This window comes from Cervus canadensis, chromosome 22 (assembly GCF_019320065.1).
Source record: "Cervus canadensis isolate Bull #8, Minnesota chromosome 22, ASM1932006v1, whole genome shotgun sequence".
In the NCBI taxonomy this organism is placed as follows: domain Eukaryota; kingdom Metazoa; phylum Chordata; class Mammalia; order Artiodactyla; family Cervidae; genus Cervus; species Cervus canadensis.
The window spans coordinates 56974476-56994882 of record NC_057407.1 but is presented as its reverse complement, the minus strand read 5'-3'; the positions used below and the strand labels follow the sequence as shown (position 1 = coordinate 56994882).

The 20407-nt window shown below is 39.6% G+C and overlaps 1 protein-coding gene across 9 annotated transcripts in view; it reads right to left on the bottom strand.

Annotated features, from left to right (window-relative positions):
• The window catches only part of SLC4A7 (solute carrier family 4 member 7), a 110233-nt gene that overhangs the window by 54687 nt on the left and 35139 nt on the right, over positions 1-20407 (bottom strand). For 5 of the 9 annotated variants that reach the window (XM_043443630.1, XM_043443632.1, XM_043443637.1 and 2 more), the window contains exons 2-6: positions 18329-18410; positions 14533-14679; positions 6813-6951; positions 6097-6257; positions 2643-2831 (exon numbers count right to left, since the gene is read on the bottom strand). In XM_043443630.1, coding sequence (XP_043299565.1) covers positions 2643-2831; positions 6097-6257; positions 6813-6951; positions 14533-14679; positions 18329-18410 — 718 coding nt within the window. Of the gene's footprint in view, positions 1-2642; positions 2832-4461; positions 4518-6096; positions 6258-6812; positions 6952-14532; positions 14680-18328; positions 18411-20407 lie in introns of those variants that run through there. The other 4 variants (XM_043443631.1, XM_043443633.1, XM_043443635.1 and 1 more) reach the window with 2 other exon arrangements.

The window sequence follows — 20407 nt, the reverse complement described above, 5'->3', positions numbered from 1 at the left end:
GATAAACTGCAAATGAAAATATAACACAAAAACAATCTAAGAAACAGAAGCCAAAACAAAACTTACCAGCACTGAGAGCTTGCTTATATTTAGTGTATTTTATCTACATTGGACCAAACTGCTACATATTCTCTCACAAGAAGAGCCCACATTAATGGTATCTAGTGACTCCTAACTTAAAGTAAGTATCAAATCGTTATAACATTAAGCCAAGAGGGCATCATCCACTGACAGAACTCTCAAAGTAAAATTTAAAAACATAAGGCAAGTCATGTGAATTTTTTTCAAAACAGAAACATGTCAATTTTAAAAGATACATATTCTTGAGCTCACTATCTAACTGATATTAATAAATGTCCTAAGATATGTTTCCATATCTAATACAGCAGATAAATTAAAACAAATATATACAATGTTTAATTTAACTAGCAAAGAATAAAGTATTTTTTTACCAACAGCAATGATAAGGAAGTCTAGAGTATTTCAAAAGGTCATGTATACTTATAGTTCAAACACCAGGTTATTCTAATGAAGAGTAGCTTAGTGGAACAATATTTTTTTTTAGGAAAAGCATGAGAAATGTAACAATCCCAACTGATCTGGGTCAGGGGTCCTGAACCTCTGGAATCTAATGCCTGATGATCTGAGGTGGAGCTGATATAGTAATAATAGAAATAAGATACACAATAAATGTAACATGCCTGAATCATCTCAGAAGCATCCTCAACCACCTCCCCAACCCTGGTCCATGGAAAAATTGTCTTCCATGAAACCAGTTAGCTAGGGCCAAAAAGGTGGGGGACTACTGATATAAGTAATAAAAACTACATGCTCAAGAGATCCCCAAAATATTACACATATTAACTATTATTTCATAAACCACCACTATTTAGGTAAAAAATAAGCTAGATGCAGAAAAACTGTTAAAATTACAACTATAGTAATACACCAAAATAAAAGAATGCCCATGCTAAAATGGCATCTACAAGAAAATAGCCAACGTCTTATGATTAAAAGGAACCAACTGACAACTGGAGGATAATCAGGAACCACTATGTATGGAGGAGAAAGATTTAATGTGGTCTCTCTAGGCAAATGAGTTCACTTTACTCAACTAGAAAATATGCAATACATGGAAAGATGAAAAAAGCGGTGACACGGATGGCTTGCTTCCAAACTCAACTTAGGCCCGTGAGAGATTTCTTTTATTCTTAAGGTCCCTTGAATATAGAAAGGCAGTTTTAAATATATTAAAAAGAGTTTCAATGATCAAATATTCAGAAGAAAAAGGACTTAACTATCTTAGACTGAGCCACAGAAGGAGACTGAGTACTGTTACCTTTACATGTGCTAAGTCCTCCACCTGTGAGTGTGCTTGCAGCACGTAACAGCCACACTCTTACCGCAGAGATAGAAAGATGAGCGGGAAGGTCTGCGGCCCACCCCGACTCCTCACTGTAACCCTCACTGCCTTGGGTAACAGCAGCAGCTCGACACAGCAGTGACCCTCAGATCAACCCCAGTTCTCTGCAGCTGGGTTTTCCAGAGTCACTGTCATCAGAGACATCTTTGAGACCCAAACAGAGCCGCAGTGACCGCAGGCCGGCTGTAAGACAGGGGCAGAGGGGAGCAGCTACCCAAACAGTCTCCCCAGCTCCCCGCGACCCACTACTGAACCGTGAGTGAGTGGACGGGGGTCTGTGCCACGCTCCGTGACTCGAAGACATCATAAAACAGGAACAAGTACAAAAACCTTTTACAGAGTATGTCAATAAAAAGCTGGGAAAATTAAAAGCAAACCAGCTCCAAAATATGCCCAGCAAGTTAGTCTACTCAGGAGAAGAAAAAAAAATCTTAGGAAAAATCTAATATTAAAGGTCCAAACACAAGACTGAATTTTCAAAAGATTAAACTAAATTTATAGATAGCAATTTATAGCTCTTATATCAACCATACAAGAATTCTTGAACAGAAACAAAAAAGCAAGGAGGAGAGTAATCAGGGTTACATACAGTGTAGTGTCTGAAAGAAGTGAAAGCGAAAGTCGCTCAGTCATGTCTGACTCTTTGTGACCCCATGGACTATACAGTCCATGGAATTCTCTAGGCTAGAATACTGGAGTGGGTAGCCTTTCCCTTCTCCAGGGGATCTTCCCAACCCAGGGATTGAACCCAGGTCTCCCACATTGCAGGCAGATTCTTTACCAGCTGAGCCACCAGGGAAGCCCAAGAATACTGGAGTGGGTAGCCTGTCCCTTCTCCAGGGGATCTTCCTGACCCAGGAATCAAGCCGGGGTATCCTGCACTGCGGGCAGATTCTTTACCAACTGAGCTATGAGGGAAGCCTCCAGTAGTGTTTAAATATTACCAACACTTCAGTGTCCCATTTTAACAGAGTAAATGACTAATTTTCTCATCTAAGTAATTTCTACAGATAATTCTGCCACATTATAAAGACATTTCAGAAATGAAATATTTAAATGCACAAATACTACTATTATTTTTTGAAAAAAGAATCAAAAAGATAAAAGACCTATGTAATTATCTAGAAAAAATGAGTTTCTTTTCCCAAATGCTAACTGTAACAAGCTGGAATGCTGTTAGTAAAGTGTTAGAAAAATTGGACACCACAACTTATCTCACCGTTCCTTTCAAGCAAGTGAGGGTCAGAATGTTTCTTGCCTATGTCTGCAAAAGATCGAACTAGGGGGATCCGGCTGGTGAACCTCTTCTCATTCTGATGGTGGTGCCTCTTCAGAAGGGCTTCTCTGACATTCTCTCTGATGGACTCGTCCAGCTGGCCAGAGGCAATCATGTTGTCCAGTACCATATCTAGGCAAAGAAAAATACACAGATAACCATCATTGTTACTAAATAAAGTCAACACCTGGATAACTGTAACACATAATAAATGGTAAATGAAATCTTACCAGGAAAATAAAGACTCTTACATAGCTCTATGAAGCATTATTCTCATCTAACATTTAATAATGGATGCATAATGATAACTATGAACACAATCCAACAAAGCTGAACATACTAATAGAGACTCTGATTTTAATAAATACTATTATTTATTAAAAAGCTATTGTTACACACCAAGAGCCTTCCTATATAGCTGAAGGTGCTTTACTGATACGTATACAATAAATTCCGTTAAACTGGATATTTAAATAATACTGGTTTCCTAAGAAATGAAGATATTTTATGGCTTCACCTCATATTTTTCTCCAAAACTGTAGCTGAATATCTGTATTCATTCATTCAATAATTAACTATTTACTGAGCATCTACTATGTGTTAGGAATACAGCAATTAACCAAGCAGACTGAGTTTCTGCTCTCACTCATCCAGAGGTAGAAAACCAATGAGTAACTGAACAGATAAAATATGAAGTAGTAACTTTGTAGATGTATGTACCAGGCTGTGAGGTGGGTGTGGGAAATTGAGGGGGGGGGGGTTGACGACAATGATAATTTATATATTACTGTGTTATCTGGATTTTTTTTTCCATTTATTTTTATTAGTTGGAGGCTAATTACTTTATGGACTATTATTAATTTACAAAGTACACACTGATATAAATATTTTTTAAAAGCGCCACTAACTTGAAATAAGAGTCAAGCTTTCAAAACTGTTTAAGATTCCTCAGAGAAAAACTGTAAGGGATCAAACTAGCAGGTAAACTCTAACTGTAAAACCACAACTACAGGCTACCATATATGTGAAAACTGGACTATACATTTACTACGATATACTGTATTATGTGATCACTGGAAAGCCAAAGTAAGACATACTACATTTATCTAAATTTAATATTTCTAATTCCCAAATCACTTTTTTAGTCATTTATAGAAGACAAGAAAATTAAGGACTTTGATAACTTAAAGATTTGCAGCACAAGGTCAAATTAACAATCTGGTAACATCAAAGTATTTCCAGCCTGAGAAACTCTAATAAATTTATGGTTCTCTTGAAGATCAAATACGACAGCTTTTTCTTTTTATATCGAGGTGACTATAATGGTAGTCACACTATAAAATTTATTACTACTGAACTTGATTTTGGTTTTGAGCAACTTCAGCTAATGACCAAGTAGCTTCATCACAGCATCTTTTTGTTCTTTCTCTCTCCATTTCCACTGGTACCACCTGCCACACTTCAGGTCGCTGGCATTTCTTGCTGAGACATTCCAAGAGAATAAACAACCTCCTGGCTTCTAACCTCTTCTAGTCCAAAGCCACCCTACCTCCTCCTCCCAGAATAATCCTGCTGACACACATCAAGATCACTGTTGTTGTTCAGTTGCTCAGTTGTGTCCGACTTTTTGTGACCTCACTGACTGTAGCCCACCACGCTCCCCTGTCCCTCACTATCTCCCAGACTTTGCTCAAATTCATGCCCATTGAGTTGGTGATGCTATTCAACCACCTCATCCTCTGTCGCCCCTTTCTCACTTTACCTTTAATCTTTCTCAGCATCAGGATCTTTTCTAGTGAGTCGGCTTTTTGCTTCAAGTGGCCAAAGTATCGGAGCTTCTACATCAGTCCTTCCAGTGAATATTCAGGATTGATTTTCTTTAGGATTGACTAGTTTGATCTCCATGCAGTCCAAGGGACTCTCAAGAGTCTGCTCCAGCACCACAATTCAAAATTATCAATTTTTTGGTGCTCAGCTTTCTTTATGGTCCAACTCTCACAGCCATACATGACTACTGGGAAAACCACAGCTTTGACTAGACAGACCTTCGTTAGCAAAGCTTTCCTTCCAAGTAAACACCTTTTAGTGTCATGGCTGCAGTCACTGTTTGCAGTGATTTTGGAGCCTAAGAAAATCAAATCTGTCACTGTTGCCACTTTTTCCCCTTCTACTTGCCATGAAGCGGTAGGATCAGATGCCATGATCTTAGTTTTCTGAATGGTGAGCTTTAAGCCAGCTTTTTTCATTCTCCTCTTTCACCCTCATCAAGAAGCTCTTTAGTTCCTCTTCACTTTCTGCCATTAGAATGGTATCATCTGCATCTGCTGCTGCTGCTGCTAAGTCACTTCAGTCATGTCCGACTCTGTGCAACCCCATAGACAGCAGCCCACCAGGCTCTGCGTCCCTGAGATTCTCCAGGCAAGAACACTGGAGTGGGTTGCCATTTCCTTCTCCAATGCATGAAAGTGAAAAGTGAAAGTGAAGTCGCTCAGTCATGTCCGACCGTTAGCGACCCCATGGACTGCAGCCTACCAGGCTCCTCCGTCCATGGGATTCTCCAGGCAAGAGTACTGGAGTGGGGTGCCATTGCCTTCTCCATCTGCATATCTGAGGTCACTGATATTTCTCTTGACAATTTTAATTTCAACTTGTGATTCATCCAGACCAGCATTTCACATGTGGTACTCTGTACATAAGCTAAATAAACAAGGCGACAATATACAGCCTTGTTGTATCCTATTCCCAATACTGAACCAGTCAGTTGTTCCACATCTGGTTAATATTCTTGTACTTAAAAATCACTAAGAACCAAAATGCCTATCAAATCAAACCCAATTTCTTAGCCCAGTAATTCAAGGGTAGTTGTAACTCACCTCTAAATTATTTTCCTGCAAATCTCAAGAAATCTGTGTACTCAGAGAACTGACCTTCCTGAGATCAGACCTGCTGGTACTTTCTAGCCTTCTCTCCCTTCTCTTCCTCCTTAGAACACTTTCTATCCTCTCACACCACCTCCCCTTGCTGCCATGTGTTCACATTCGATGGATAAGTTGTGCAGTTTATGTACCTTCTAGGTCTCCCCAGATACCACGGTCCAGAAACAAGCAAACGGAAAGCTCCTTCCTCTGCACCTCCAAAGAACAGACTCTGGATCTTGCTTATGGCACTAGTCACAGTCTTCTTGACACTGTAGCTACATCTGTCTCAGTTCATCTTTCAGACTCCAAACTTACCAAGGATAAAAAGGGTTATTTACGTCTAACTCTTCATACTGCCCTGCACAGAATGGAAGCTCAACATGTAACCATCAAATCAACGGTCCAGAATTCCACTTTATTTTCCTTATTTATCTCAACTTCACTGCAACTTAAACATAAAGAAGTCACTTTGCTGTCACCTGCTATTTCATCGAGAGTGCTTGCTCTCATATCCAGCATGACTGTTCCATTTAAGATGCAACTTCTCAGCTCAAAAAGACTATGTAAAGAAAGAGTTGCCACATAAGGTTTACTCCACCGGTCACCACCATCTTCAACATCCTCTTCAAATTTCAGCCATCTGAAATGTATAATGTATACAAATATGTTACAAATAGTGATGATTCTGTTTAATATGACAAATGCAAGCATATTCTTATAAAGAGAAAAAAAGATCACCATCACCAAAATAAAATTTTTCTACACACTTTTACAAATTAGGTTAATGGTCTGTAATGTTGAGAGTCACTAGATCGTGGCAGTTCCTCTTTCTGTTCCAGCTGTCACAACAGTAACTCTACAGAAACAAACTCTGGAATTCCATCGTGTCAACTTCCAATCTTATTTTAAACTGTGAATATGCAAAATGTCTTCTCAGATTTTTTTCTCTAATTAAAGACACGAAAATCTACAGTTAACATAATTCCTTTTGTGTTCTATTACGGCATTAAGAATTATTTAATGAAACAAATTATGAGAATAAAGAGAAAAATTAAATACTGAATTTCTAGACCCAAGGAAATTCTCTACTCGCTGTTTTAAAGCATCGTGTGTCTCATAGTTTCAATCTTTCATTTTCATTACTGAAAGGAACCAAGCAGCAGTGGCTGGAAGCTTCGAGCAAGAGCGTCAGCACCTGGCCGTCTCCTTCCACTCATACTCCTCCCCGTCCCTGTAGCAGAGCTCGTCCATCTCTGTGAAGAGGTCGTGGGGGATGTGCTCCTCATCGTCGTCCTCAGTGCCGAGGATGAACTGCACTCTCTGGGACGGCGTGTCTTGACAAAAGTCAGAATTTAAAAACACACACTCAAAAATCTTCCCCAATTAACACAAAGGTAAATTAAATACAGAATTTCCCAAAGTGAGGAAATTCTCTACTCACTGTTTTGTTACAAATATATTCCATTAGAACAAATTTCTTCTGATTATTATTAAAATAATACAATTCTGAAAGGAAATAAGGGCCAACAATCTAGAACAAAAGAATTTCACAGAAAGATCACCTCTATAGATGAAAAAGAAAAAGAGTATGTTAAAGATAACTCACACTAATCTTCAACAAACTTCTGTAAAAACAAAGCAAGCAACAACCAAGAAAACACTGTGCATAAAACAGGACTTTGCCCTCACCAAAAATAGATGGAAATGTTAGACAACATACAACATTTAAAATAGTTAATTAAATAAATAAATAAAATAGTTAATAAGTAGTTAAGTTCAAAAATTAAAAAAAAAAATCCCTGAGTTTCAAAAAAAAAAGACGAGAAAACGCAAAACTAACTTCTTACGATCATGGAAAAGCAAGTCTGTCTCTGAGGTCAGAGACGCAGGACAGGTCACTGCCACTCATGATCTCCGAGTTTATCTGTGTGGTACAGGATTCCCAACCGAGAAATTAACATACATTCTAGCCCAGAACAACTTAAACCCACAGGGGCCCCAGAATAAACACATAAGCATACAACAACAAGCATCAATTAAAAACAAAATCAAATTCTTCCAAATATGAGAGGGGATATCAAATTCAAAATTTACATCTAAGTAAACAAACCTCCAGGAAATTAAAACCCCAACAGGGAAATTAAAACAGGTTACAAAGCAGACTAGAAGTAGAACTGTTCAAGGAAAAGACAGATGTAAGGAGGAGGTTATACAGAATGCATTAAGGACAAGACAGAAACACACACGGTTAAGAGATACAGAAAACAGAATAAGCTAGCCAAAGAGGAAAAACACCAGATAGAGGAAAATATAAAGAACAGGAGAAGAGGAGGAGCATGAAATGCAAAACTGTGCAGTATGCACATGACCTGGGTCTTCACAATGAAGGAATATTCTGGGACCAACACATGACAAAACCATGGTGTGACTGGACTTCTAACACCTGAATCTTTCAACAGTTAGGTCTTATATATCTTTTGTGAAATTTATCCCCAAATAATTTTTCTGGTGCTACTGTGTCAGTATTTACTTCATTTTCTGATGGTTCATTGCTTTTATATAGAAATACAGTTGATTCCGTACCCTGATTTTGTATCCTGCAACCTTGCTAAACTCACGTATTTCTGTAGCTTTGTAGATTGCTTAGGATTTGCTACATATGTTATTCTGTAATTGTGAATAAAGACAATTTTACATCTTCGTTTATCTTCTGGATGTATTTCATTTCTTTCTTGCCTTATTCCGCTGGAGAGGTGTGCCAGTGCCATGCTGAACAGAAGTGGTGAGAAAGGACAGCCTCCCTTTTCCCAGTTCACGGGGAGAAAACTTTCAGTCTCCCACCAGCATTTCTAGATGCTCTCTATCACACTGAGGAAGTTTCTTAATATTCCTAGTATGTTAGGGGAATTTTATCATGAATGGGGGTGGAATTTTTCTGTCTTATTGATATGGTTACATGGGGTTTTTCTGGTTTATACTGTTAATAAGTTTACATTGATAGATGTTTAAATTTTAAAACGACCCTGAATTTCCACTTGTTTATCAATTTCCTATTGCTGCTATAGTCAACTGCCACAAATTTGGTGGCTTAAATAACACAAGTTTATTCTCTTGTAGTTGTGGAGACCGTAAGTCCAAAATGGGCTTTATGCACGGCTAAAACCATGGGGATGGTTCTCCCTGGAGGTTCCAGCTTCTGGAGGTTGCCCACATTCCCGGGGTCTGGACCCCTCCCCACTGTATCAATACCACCACTGTCTCCTTTGATCTTGTGACTCCTTGTGATTAAATCTGGCCCATCTCCATTAATCCAGCATGATCTCCACTACTCAAAATCCTCTACTTTAGTCACATCTATAAATTCACCTTTGCTAAATAAGGTTAACACTCAGATTCCAGACATTAGGGACGCAGACAAGGTGGGGGCCACCACTCAGCAAAGTGCTGTCATGATGGATTAGCTCTCTTAAATACTGGTGGAAAAAAGATGTGTTTATTTTCTTAAGGACTTCTGAATCTACATTTCTGAGAAGTAATTAGTGTGCAGTTTTATCCTCTCGTAACATCTTCATCAAGTTTTGGTAATGCTGGCTTCACAAGATGACTGGGAAGTGAGGAAGTTTTCTAATATTCTTAGTTTGCTATTCCTAGTTTTGTCATCTTCAATAATCTGACAGAGTGTGTGTTATTTCTTACTTTTATATAAAAGTTGCTATGTATGGGAAAGTAAATTTTCATCATAGAATGTCTGAGACTACAAATTCAATTTCTTTTTCTACATGCAGGGTAATTCAGGTTACCCATTTCTGCTTAAGAGCATGTAATCCTAAGAAACTGCCTCAGTTAATCTGAAGTATCAATTTTGTTGGCACAGAATCATTCATAATACTCCCTCTAGAGTCTTTAATATCTGTAGAATCTGTACTGAAAATTTCTGGTGCTGGTCATTTGTATCTTTTTTTCCCCCTCACATGATCAGTCTGGCTATTTAGATTTATCAATTTTATTGATCTTTTCAAAGAACCAGATTTTAGTCGAATTGATTTTTGCTAATATTGGTCTAATTTTTATTTAATTCATTTTTGCTTTAATTTCAATTATTTCTTTTCCATATTTTGGTTTAATTTGCTCTATTTGTGCCTTCAATTTCTTAAGTTACAAGCTTAAATCACTGATTAGGTCTTTCCTTTTTTCTAATATTAAGATAACATGCTATACATTTTTCTCTAAGCACTGCTTCAGCCACACCTGACAAATTTCAAAATATAGACATCCTCACTTTGCAGAAAGCCATGCTAAATGAAACCTATGCATGTCAGAACTATGTCCTCACTTTGAAGAATGTCCTCTCAGATACTGCCTATACTGGGTTTTCATTTTCATGAATTCAAGATACTTTCTAACTTCTATTGTGATTGAATCATTAACCCATGAGTTACTGAGAAGCTCTGCATTTAATTTCCAAATATCTGGGTATTTACCTCTGTATATTCCTAGTTTAATTCTATTGTGGTCAGAGAATATACTTTCAGTCCTTTCAAATGTACTGACTTGTTTTATGGCCTAGAATATGATCTTGGTAAATCTTTGATATGCACCTGTAAAGACTGTATATTTTGCTGTGGTTGAGTTCTATGCATGTGACCATCAACCTGAAAGTGTTACTTAGGTTTTCCATATCCTTACTGATTTTTTGTTCACTTGTTCTATCCATTACTGAGGAAGGAGAGCTGTTATTTCCAACTACACTTGTCGATTTCTCTCTTTCCAGTTTTATCAGTTTTTGCTTCACGGATTTTGAAGCTATTTAGGACTGTTACCTCTTGGTTTCAGCAGTTTGATATTTGTGATTTTGGGTGGTTTTCTTCATGTTTCTTCTCCTTGGGCTTTGCTGAATTCCTTGGACCTGTTTCAGAGTTTTAATTACTTTTGGAAATTTTTCTGGCACTCCAATTATATACGTGTTAGACTACCTGAACTGATATTGTCTGACAAATTACTGATGCTATTTATTGGTTTTTCAGCTTTTTTGTATGTTTCATTTTGATTAGTTTCTATCACAATCTCTTAAAAAAATCACTAATCTTTCTTGTTCTGTAATGTCAAATCATCTGTTAATCTTATCTGGCATACTATTCATTTCAGATACTATATTTTTCACATGTAGAAGTTCCATTTGGGACTTTCATATATTTTCAGCCTCCCTCCTCATCAGTCTATTTTTCTTTCTTCCTTTGATCATATAAAGAGTATTTATTATGCTGCTTTAACATGCTTGCTTTAGAATTCTATTAAGTCTGTGATTTCTGGATCTGTTCCTACTGATTTATTTTTCTCTTAGTTATGCCTACTTTCCTACTTCACTATATTTCAAGTAAGTTGTGAATGTCAGATATTGTGCACTTCACATGGTTAAATGCTAGGTTTTACTGCATTTCTCAGTAGTACTAGACTTTGTTCTGACATGCAGAAACTCGAGGTCAATTTAATTCTTTCAAGACCTGCTTTAAAAATTTTTTTTTAGTAGATTCACTGCAGTCTTGAGTGTAAAACTGATTTAGACCTACTACTGAGTCAATACCCTTCTGAGACCGCTACCGTCAGAATGGTGGGAACACATCCTATACCTAGCTTTTGTGTGAAATCCAGGAACTACTTACTGTAACTGCTTTCTGGAGGTGATCTGCAAGCCTCAGACAGTTTTCTGTCACACACACCCACATGAGCATTCAGCCGAAGACTGAACAGTGCCCTTCTTCAGACCTTTGGAACCCTCTCCGTGTGCAGCTCTCTACTCTCTGGCACGCTACATCTTAAATGCTAACACCTTCAGTTCAGTTCAGTTCTGTCGCTCAGTCGGGTCCGACTCTTTGCGACCCCATGAATCGCAGCACGCCAGGCCTCCCTGTCCATCACCAACTCCCGGAGTTTACTCAAACTCATGTCCATCGAGTCGGTGATGCCATTCAGCCATCACATCCTCTGTCATCCCCTTCTCCTCCTGCCCCCAATCCCTCCCAGCATCAGGGTCTTTTCCAATGAGTCAACTCTTCGCATGAGGTGGCCAAAGTATTGGAGTTTCAGCCTCAGCATCAGTCCTTCCAATGAACACCCAGGACGGATCTCCTTTAGGATGGACTGGTTGGATCTCCTTGCAGTCCAAGGGACTCTCAAGAGTCTTCTCCAACACCACAGTTCAAAAGCATCAATTCTTTAGTACTCAGCTAACACCTTAGGCCTCCCCAACCCCAGCCTATCTCCTCAGCCCTGAGAGCTGCGAGGCTCTGTCCCGGCTCCTCAGGTTGTAGCCTGGAAACCACCTTGCTTGACAAGCTCAGGAACCACAGGGCCCAGCTCGCCACTTCCCCTCTCAGAGCTCAACGTCCTATGCTGCCTGTCGTCCCATGTCTGAAAACTACTGCTTCAAACACTTTGTGCAGTTCTCTAGCTATTTATAGTTGGAAGGCAAATTCAATTCCTATTACTCCTTCATGTCCAGAAGTAGCAGACCAGCATAATCTCTTTTTAGAGAGTCAGGGGAGGAAAGAAGCCACCTCATTCATAGCAATTTCTAGGATATAGATGGGCAGTTGAAACCAAAATAAACCCACCTCTGTAACAAAACTTTTCTAGGCATAATAACTCCATGAAAAAGTCACAAATGTTTTCTCTACCAAATATATTTTTCAAACCACTATATTTAGACTTCAAATGTCAGACCTCAGCATAAACATTAAATCACCTAGCCAGGTGAATATATAAACATAATTTAGTAAAAAAATTTTCTATTAAAAAATATTGTGTACCTTTTTACTCAGAATGAAATAAAGAAGCATATCCATCTACTCACAAAGTAAGATATTCTAAACTGGATGGATCGTCACATGGAACAGCAGAATACTTGTTGCTCAGTCACATCTGACTCTTTGCCACCCCAAGGAGCCTGCCACACTCCTCTGCCCACCAGATTCTCCAGATGAGAATACTGGAGTGGGTTGCCATTTCCTTCTCCCGGGGGGTGCTCCGACCCAGGGACTGAACCCAGATCTCCTGCTTGGCAGGCAGATTCCCTACCACTGAGCCACCTGGGAAGCCCAGCAAGATACTTCTCAACTACCAACAGCATCAGAGTCCACCAGTGATCCTTTCTAAAATGAGCATCGACTTTCCCTTTGGTAGTGACATTATCTTTCTTGGCTATTCGACCACTTAATATTGAGTTTATCAGGCTGTCAGTATCTCTTAGGACTGGAGAAGAGATTCCCGTCATGTAGCCTCTCTAAGTTGAGGCTTCTCCGTCTATACAATGAAAACAATAATACCAATCTTTACTTTTTTTAAATGCTGAGAAGATTAAATCAAAGGGCATATGTTAAGGGCTTCATGGAATACTTCACAGAAATGGCAGTTAGTATTTTATTAGCCCATCAGTATTTCCCTTCCTTCAATTGTGACATAAGTTGTATAATATACAGTAATTCTTTCACTCTTCAACAAAACTTTTTTTTAGCAGAGCACACAAGTGCCCATGGGGTGCAGCTCACTTAGCTCCTGAGAGCACACACACAGGATCTATGGTGTAGACAGCCACAAGGGCCATGATGTCCTCAAAAACCAATGATGCCCTGGATGTCAACTGAGTGCATGTCTAAGGTCCCGCTCAAGCTGCACAGCTATTCTTTCTGGTTCTCCCCTTTCCAGCTCTCAGGGCCGCTTAAATAACTGGCAATTGTCATTATCAGATATTACTAATTTTCTTTCCTCTACTATATGCTTTTTTCCCTAAGATTCCCAACATTTACTGTGTCTGCTGGCACTTCTTTATTGATCTGCTCTCAAACAAAAAGTCTGTCAAGGCTGTCTTTCTAAAGACAAAACTATCTAATCAAAGCACTCTTTCCACCCCCACGCCCCGCCCCCCCGAAAACCAAGTAATCCAGCCTAAGGGATAAAATCTTCTGGTCAAAACATGTACTTAAAAATGAAAACAAAATTGCTTTAGCTTTTTGAGGTTTTTTGTATTTCCATACAAATTGTGAAATTATTTGTTCTAGTTCTGTGAAGAATACCATTGGTAGCTTGATAGGGACTGCATTGAATCTATAGATTGTTTTGGGTAGTATACTCATTTTCACAATATTGATTCTTCCAATCCATGAACACGGTATATTTCTCCATCTATTTGTGTACTTTTTTGGACTCTATGGGAGAAGGCGAGGGTGGGATGATCTGAGAGAATAGCACTGAAACATGTATATTATCAAGTGTGAAACAGATCACCAGTCCAGGTTAGATGCATGAGACAAGTGCTCAGGGCTGGTGCACTGGGATGACCCAGAAGGATGGGATGGGGACGGAGGTGGGAAGGGGGGTTCAGGATGGGGAACACATGTAAATCCATGACTGATTCATGTCAATGTATGGCAAAAACCACTACAATATTGTAAAGTAATTAGCCTCCAACTAATAAAAATAAATGAAAATAAATAAATAAAAGACTGCTACAGAAGCACACCAAAAAAAAAAAGAAAGAAACAATTTCAATCTCTTCCAGGAGCCTAAGGATTCTAGATATTTGTTTACTGCATATGTAAACAATGAAACATATAATAGAGAAAAGGAAATAGAAATCCTCCTAAATTGAATTTGAAGAGCCAAGCCTCAACATTTACAGTTCCAAGGCTAGAATACAATAAAGAAACCAAAATCCCTTACTTTTTTCACCCACCTCAAGTAGATCTTAAGCTATAAACTAAGCATTTTTCTTAAAGAAAAAAATATTCTTACTTCAATTACTATTCCTTAATGCATATACTGTCTAAATTACAGAAATATGATTTTTAGGAGGACATGTTTAGTTACAATTCCCAGGAGAGAGACTTAAGCGTGAGTGGAGAACCTCCCACCTCTCTCACCATAAGAAGGAGACTCCCGTCCATCCTCTCTGTCCGAGTCCTTGTCTTTTCTCCTCCGATGGTGATGCTTGTGTCCACGATGCCTGTGACGCCGGCGACTCTCTTTACCAAACGGAACGTGAACACCGATGTACACAGCTCGGTGGCCTGGTGAGATGTTCAGAAATGTTACTAGCAGTCCCCATTTTACAGTTACCGTGCTTTTTACAAATTGAGGGTTTGTGGCAACCTTGCATTGAGCCAACCTATTGGCACCATCTTCCCAACAGCATTTGCTCACTTCCTCTCTGTATCATGGTTTGGTAGTAACTCTGGCAACGGTTCAAACTTCTCCATTAGTATTATATTTATTATGGTGATCTACGTTCGGTGATCTTTGATGTGGTACTCGTGATTGTTTGAGGGCACCACACACCATGCCCATATAAGATGGCAACCTTATTTAATAAATGTGTGTGTTCTGACGGCTCCATGGGCTGGCCATTCCCCCACCTCTCCCCTTCTCCTCGGGCCTCCCTGTTCCCTGAGACACAGCAATGCCGAAAACAGGCCAATTAACAGCCTTACAACAGCCTCTAAGTAGTCAAGTCAAAGGGAGAGTCACATGTCTCTTACTTTAAATCAGAAGTTAGAGATAATTAAGCTTAGTAAGGAAGGCATGTCGAAAACCAAGAGAGGCCTAAAGCCAGGCCTCTTGTGCCATACAGCCAAGAAGCAGGTACAAAAGAAGGTTCTTGAAGGAAATTAACAGTGCTGCTCTAGTGAGCACACAAATGATAAGAAACTGAAATGACCTTACTGCTGCTATGGAGAAAGTTCTAGTGGTCTGAATAGAATGTAGATGAAACAGACTTCTATTGGAAGAAGATGCCGTCTGGGACTTTCACAGCTAGAGAGGAGTCAGTACTTGGTTTCAAAGCTTCAGAGGACTGGCTGACTCCCTAATGCAGCTGGTGACATGAAGCTGAAACCAGTGCTCTTTTACCATCTGAAAGCCTAGGGCCCATAAGAATTAGGCTTTTTCTTTTATTTATTTTATTTAACCCTAGTTGATTTACAATATTATGTTAGTTTCAGCTGTATAGCTTTAGATTCTTTTCCATTATAGGTTTTACAAAGCCTGGAAGACAGCACATCAGTTGACAACACAGTTTACTGAACATTTTAAGCCTACTGTTGAGATCTACTGCTCAGAAAAAAGTTACTTTCAAAATATGACTGTTCATTCGCAAGACATCTGGACACCCAAGAGCTCTGGTGGAGATGGACAAAGAGGTTAATTAATGATCATGCCTGGTAACACAACATCCATTCTGCAGCTCATGAATCAAGGAGTCATTTCAACTTTCAAGTTTTATTATTTAAGAAATATATTTTGTAAGGCTACAGCTGCCATGGATAGTGATTCCTCCAACGGATCTGGGCAAAATCAATTGAAAATCTTCTGGAAAGGATTCACCATTCTAGCTGCCATGAGGAACATTCAAGATTCATGGGAAGAGGTCAAAGGATCAACATTAACAGAGGAGTTTTTGAAAGAAGTTGATTACAACCCTCCTGGATGACTTTGAGGGGCTCAAGCCTTCAGTGGAAGAAGTCACTGCAGATGTGGTGGAAACAGCAAAAAAGCTAGATTTAGAAGTGGAGCCTGAAGATGGGACTGAAGGTGAGGAGCTGCTTCCTACTGCTGAGCATAATAAGTGGTTTCTTTGGATGAAACCTACTCCAGTGAAGCTGCTGTGAAGCTTGTTGAAATGACAACAGAGGAATTAGAAGACTACATCAACTTATTTGATAAAAGCAAAAGGGTTTGAGAAGACTGACTGTAATTTTGAAATACATTCTACTGTGGGTCAGATGCTATCACAGTACTGCAGGGTACAGAGAAATCATTTGTGAATAACCAAGGTGGAAGACTTTATTGTTGTCTTATATTAAGAAATTCATCCCAACCTTTAGCAATCACCACCTTGATCAGCCAGCAGCCACCAACATCAAGTCCAAACCCTCTGCCAACAAAAAGATTATGACACGTTGAAGGTTTAAATGATGGTTAGCATTTTGTAGCAATAAAGTATTTTTTAAGTGAAGGCACATACTTTGTTTTTTAGACACAATGTTATTGCACATTTAATAGACTATGAGATAGCATGAACATAACCTTTATAAGCACTAGGAAACCAAAAAAATTACTGTGACTCACTTTGTTGCAGTGGTCTGGAACCAAACCTACAATATCTTCAAGTATTGCCAGTATTAGGTTTCCAAAAAGGGAAAGAGGAGATATAAACAAAAGAATACCAAATTCTACTTTGATGAAAAAGCATTACATATAGGTTCATGTAATTAACAATGCTGGTCTCCTGTTACTTCTCTTATTTTACAGAGCACTACATAGAATGTTACATCAAAGGCTAATACCATCGACTGATAAGTATACTAAATATACATATCAGTATACTAGATATTCTGTAAGTATTCATGTGCAAGTTTGAAAAGAAATTTTGAGAAAGAAGAACTTGGCCTACCTGAAATCATACTATGTAGACATCAATGTTTTCCATCTACATTTACAGTCAATCCTACTTAGTAGAGGCCCTTAAGATATATGCTTTAATGATGATTATTCACAAATGGATAGTTGTAATTATTTATTAAGTTTTGAAAATCTCAAATTAGTAAGGTCCAAATTAATGAGAGATACATTAAGTGTAAACAATTCAAACACTCTAATTAAAGGGTGGAAACTGTCAGACTGGATTAAAAAGCAATAAAATAAGGTTATAACATACTTTTAGAATAGAAAAAACTACTTCTGATGTTCCATTATCCTAGTTTTGTATTCAGACCAAAAAACAGTTATGAACAACAAATATCTATGATCACCACCGTAGCAAGTGTTCAGGGTTAACATCACCAATAGTAAGATACTGGTATCACCTGTCCACAGGTGAGAGAGGCCATCACATGCACTACGCTGCCCACACACCCGTGATCTGTGCTATGAGAGTATAACGTCACAATACATTACACAAACCCATACTCTGGGATGTTCTACTAGTAACTATTACTCTTCCAAAGTGTCAATGTTATGAAAAACAAGGAAATTTCTTCATTTTCATAAACTTATGCTTACATAAAATGTTAACATTAGAAAAAGCTGTATATACAGGGGGCACCATGTACTACCCTTGCAAGTCTTCTGTAACTTTTAAAATTATTTCAGAAAAAAAGAAAGAAAGAAAAAAGACACCATTTGTCAGGACTTCTTCCTGCTCAGAGAAAACAGACTGGCAAATAACTGATTTGCTGCATAATTCTATGCTGAGGTTTTTATAAGTATTTTAAAAGGCTGATTAACAGACCTATTAAATGAACATTTAGATGACACCAGGGATAACTGTGGCTTATTATTTTGGCACATTACAGTTTGCTCTTAATTCAAGTTACCCACGTTGTTAGAAAAAAAAAAAATTAAAGAATTAACGGATTTTATAATTGTGGCATTCAATTTTCAAGGTAAGTAATGGTAACCATTAGTAAAATTTGAAAACCATTCTGATATCTATGTTTCAAGAAATGTTCTACCTGTAGGTTTTTGCTATATATTCTTCTTTAAACTATGTTTAGAAAAATTAAACTATGTTTAGAAAAGTGTTTAACACTCTTATAAATGAATGCTCTACAATGACAACAACAACAGTTTCAACAAATAATAAGTAAAACTTAAAGGACACTAACAAACATTCATTAGTAATCTATTCTGCTAAAGAAAACTTATTTTAAACAAACTTACTCTCTAGTTCTTCTTTTTCAAACTTGGTGTTCACAGTTGAGCTGGTTTTGCCAAGATCCACAACAGCTTCTTCATCGGGACCCTAAAAAGAAATTATTCTCATTCATTCATAAAATCAGTACACACTGAGGACCTACTACTAGGTGTGTTATTTGAGACAGCCAAAAATACGTAACAAAGGGCCTTCCTGTCAAAGAACTGAATGCATATTACGGCTAACTATATTCTTTTAAAAGTATGTTTGTAGACTTTTTTTTTTTAATCCACAGAAGACCATTTAACGTCTCATGGAAAGAACTGAAATGACAAAGATTTTCTGGACTTCCATGGAAATTACTAAGTAACTGGTACACATATTCATTTCAGTGGAATGACTCTCAGATATTAGAAGTTAATCAGAAATTACAGAGAATTGGGATTGAGGGAAACACTTAGATATCGATATAGAACACTTTTTTTTTTTTTGCTTTTAGGTATTCTAAACAGAAAGAATCCCACTTAACTCACCTATACTAGATACTGGATACTGGATTATGGTTAAATGTAAAATGGTCAATAAGTCCACAGACTTAACATCTATCACTTTCAATCGTAAATTACCAAGAACCAAAGTTATAAGAACCTTTTATTTGTCTACAAAGAAAAAGCCTCCTCAAAATTTAACCTCTAAGGACAGTCCACCTTTGAGGTGTGAACAGTTTTGTTCCACTCCTCTGTTCAACAAAAAGACTAACCGTATTTACTGTAATATATTACACACATTATTTTTAAAAGAAAATTGAAGCTTTAACATTGCTTCTTGACTTCTAACTTAACTTTCAAAGGAACATGATAGAATACTCATAAACTACTTATCATGAACTCAGTATGTACAAGATTCTGTGCCACTGGCTGAGACAGATGGCAGAAGCCCCTTCCCCCTAAACATACTACATGAGCTCCTAAGCCCCCCAGACCTCCCGGCAGAGCCCCCGTGAGGGCCGCCGCGCACCTCCACTCCACGGCCCCCCAGACCTCCCTGCAGACCTCCCGTGAGGGCCACCATGCACCCCCACTCCACAGCCCCCCAGACCTCCCTTGAGGGCCACCGTGCACCCCCACTCCACGGCCCCCCAGACCTCCCGGCAGAGCCCCCGTGAGGGCCGCCGTGCACCCCCACTCCACGGCCCCGACCCCCGGCAGAGCCCCCGTGAGGGCCGCCGTGCACCCCCACTCCACAGCCCCCAGACCCCCCGGCAGAGCCCCCGTGAGGCCACGTGCACCCCACTCCCACGGCCCCCAGACCCCCCGGCAGAGCCCCCGTGAGGGCCACTGTGCACCCCCACTCCACGGCCCCCAGACCCCCCGGCAGAGCCCCCGTGAGGGCCGCCGTGCACCCCCACCCCACGGTCTCCCAGACCTCCCGGCAGAGCCCCCGTGAGGCCACCGTGCACTCCCACTTGTGGGCAAGGGCGACAGGGGGGACACCACCCATCACTTGCAGCACCTCAGGGAAATCTGCTCAATCTTCGGTAACAGAGACCAGAGTGCAAGGAGCAGGGGGCGGGGGACAAGGACCCTCCTGTGCTCCACAAACCTGGGTCTGGGATACACGACAGACGATGACACTCAGGTTTTGAAAAGGCAGACCAAGATTCTGAGGAAGAGCTGACTGATGTCATAAAGGCCTGTCTGAACTCTGAGCGTGACCTGGATCCCTGCACCGAGTGTGCATGTGGGTAGTACGCGGGAGTCCAGAACACGGCGGCTCATGCGGCACAGACCCCCACTGGAGAGACCCCGCCCCACAGCGCCTCTGTCAGAGGATCAAAGCAAGAGACCAGTGCAAGAAAAGGATGTCCAGAAAGAGGCCAAAAAGCCAGCAAGGAGCAGAAAGGAGCCGGGGGCGATGAAGAGGGCGATGACCTAACTGGTCATTCAGAGCAGGAGGAAGATGGGCACCAGGAAATGGACGATGTTTCTGTTCAAAATCAGAGCCCTACACCCCTCCAGGGCTTCCCTGGTAGCTTGGCTGGTAAAGAATCCGCCTGCAATGCAGGAGACCCCAGTTCGACTCCTGAGTGGGGAAGATCAGCTGGA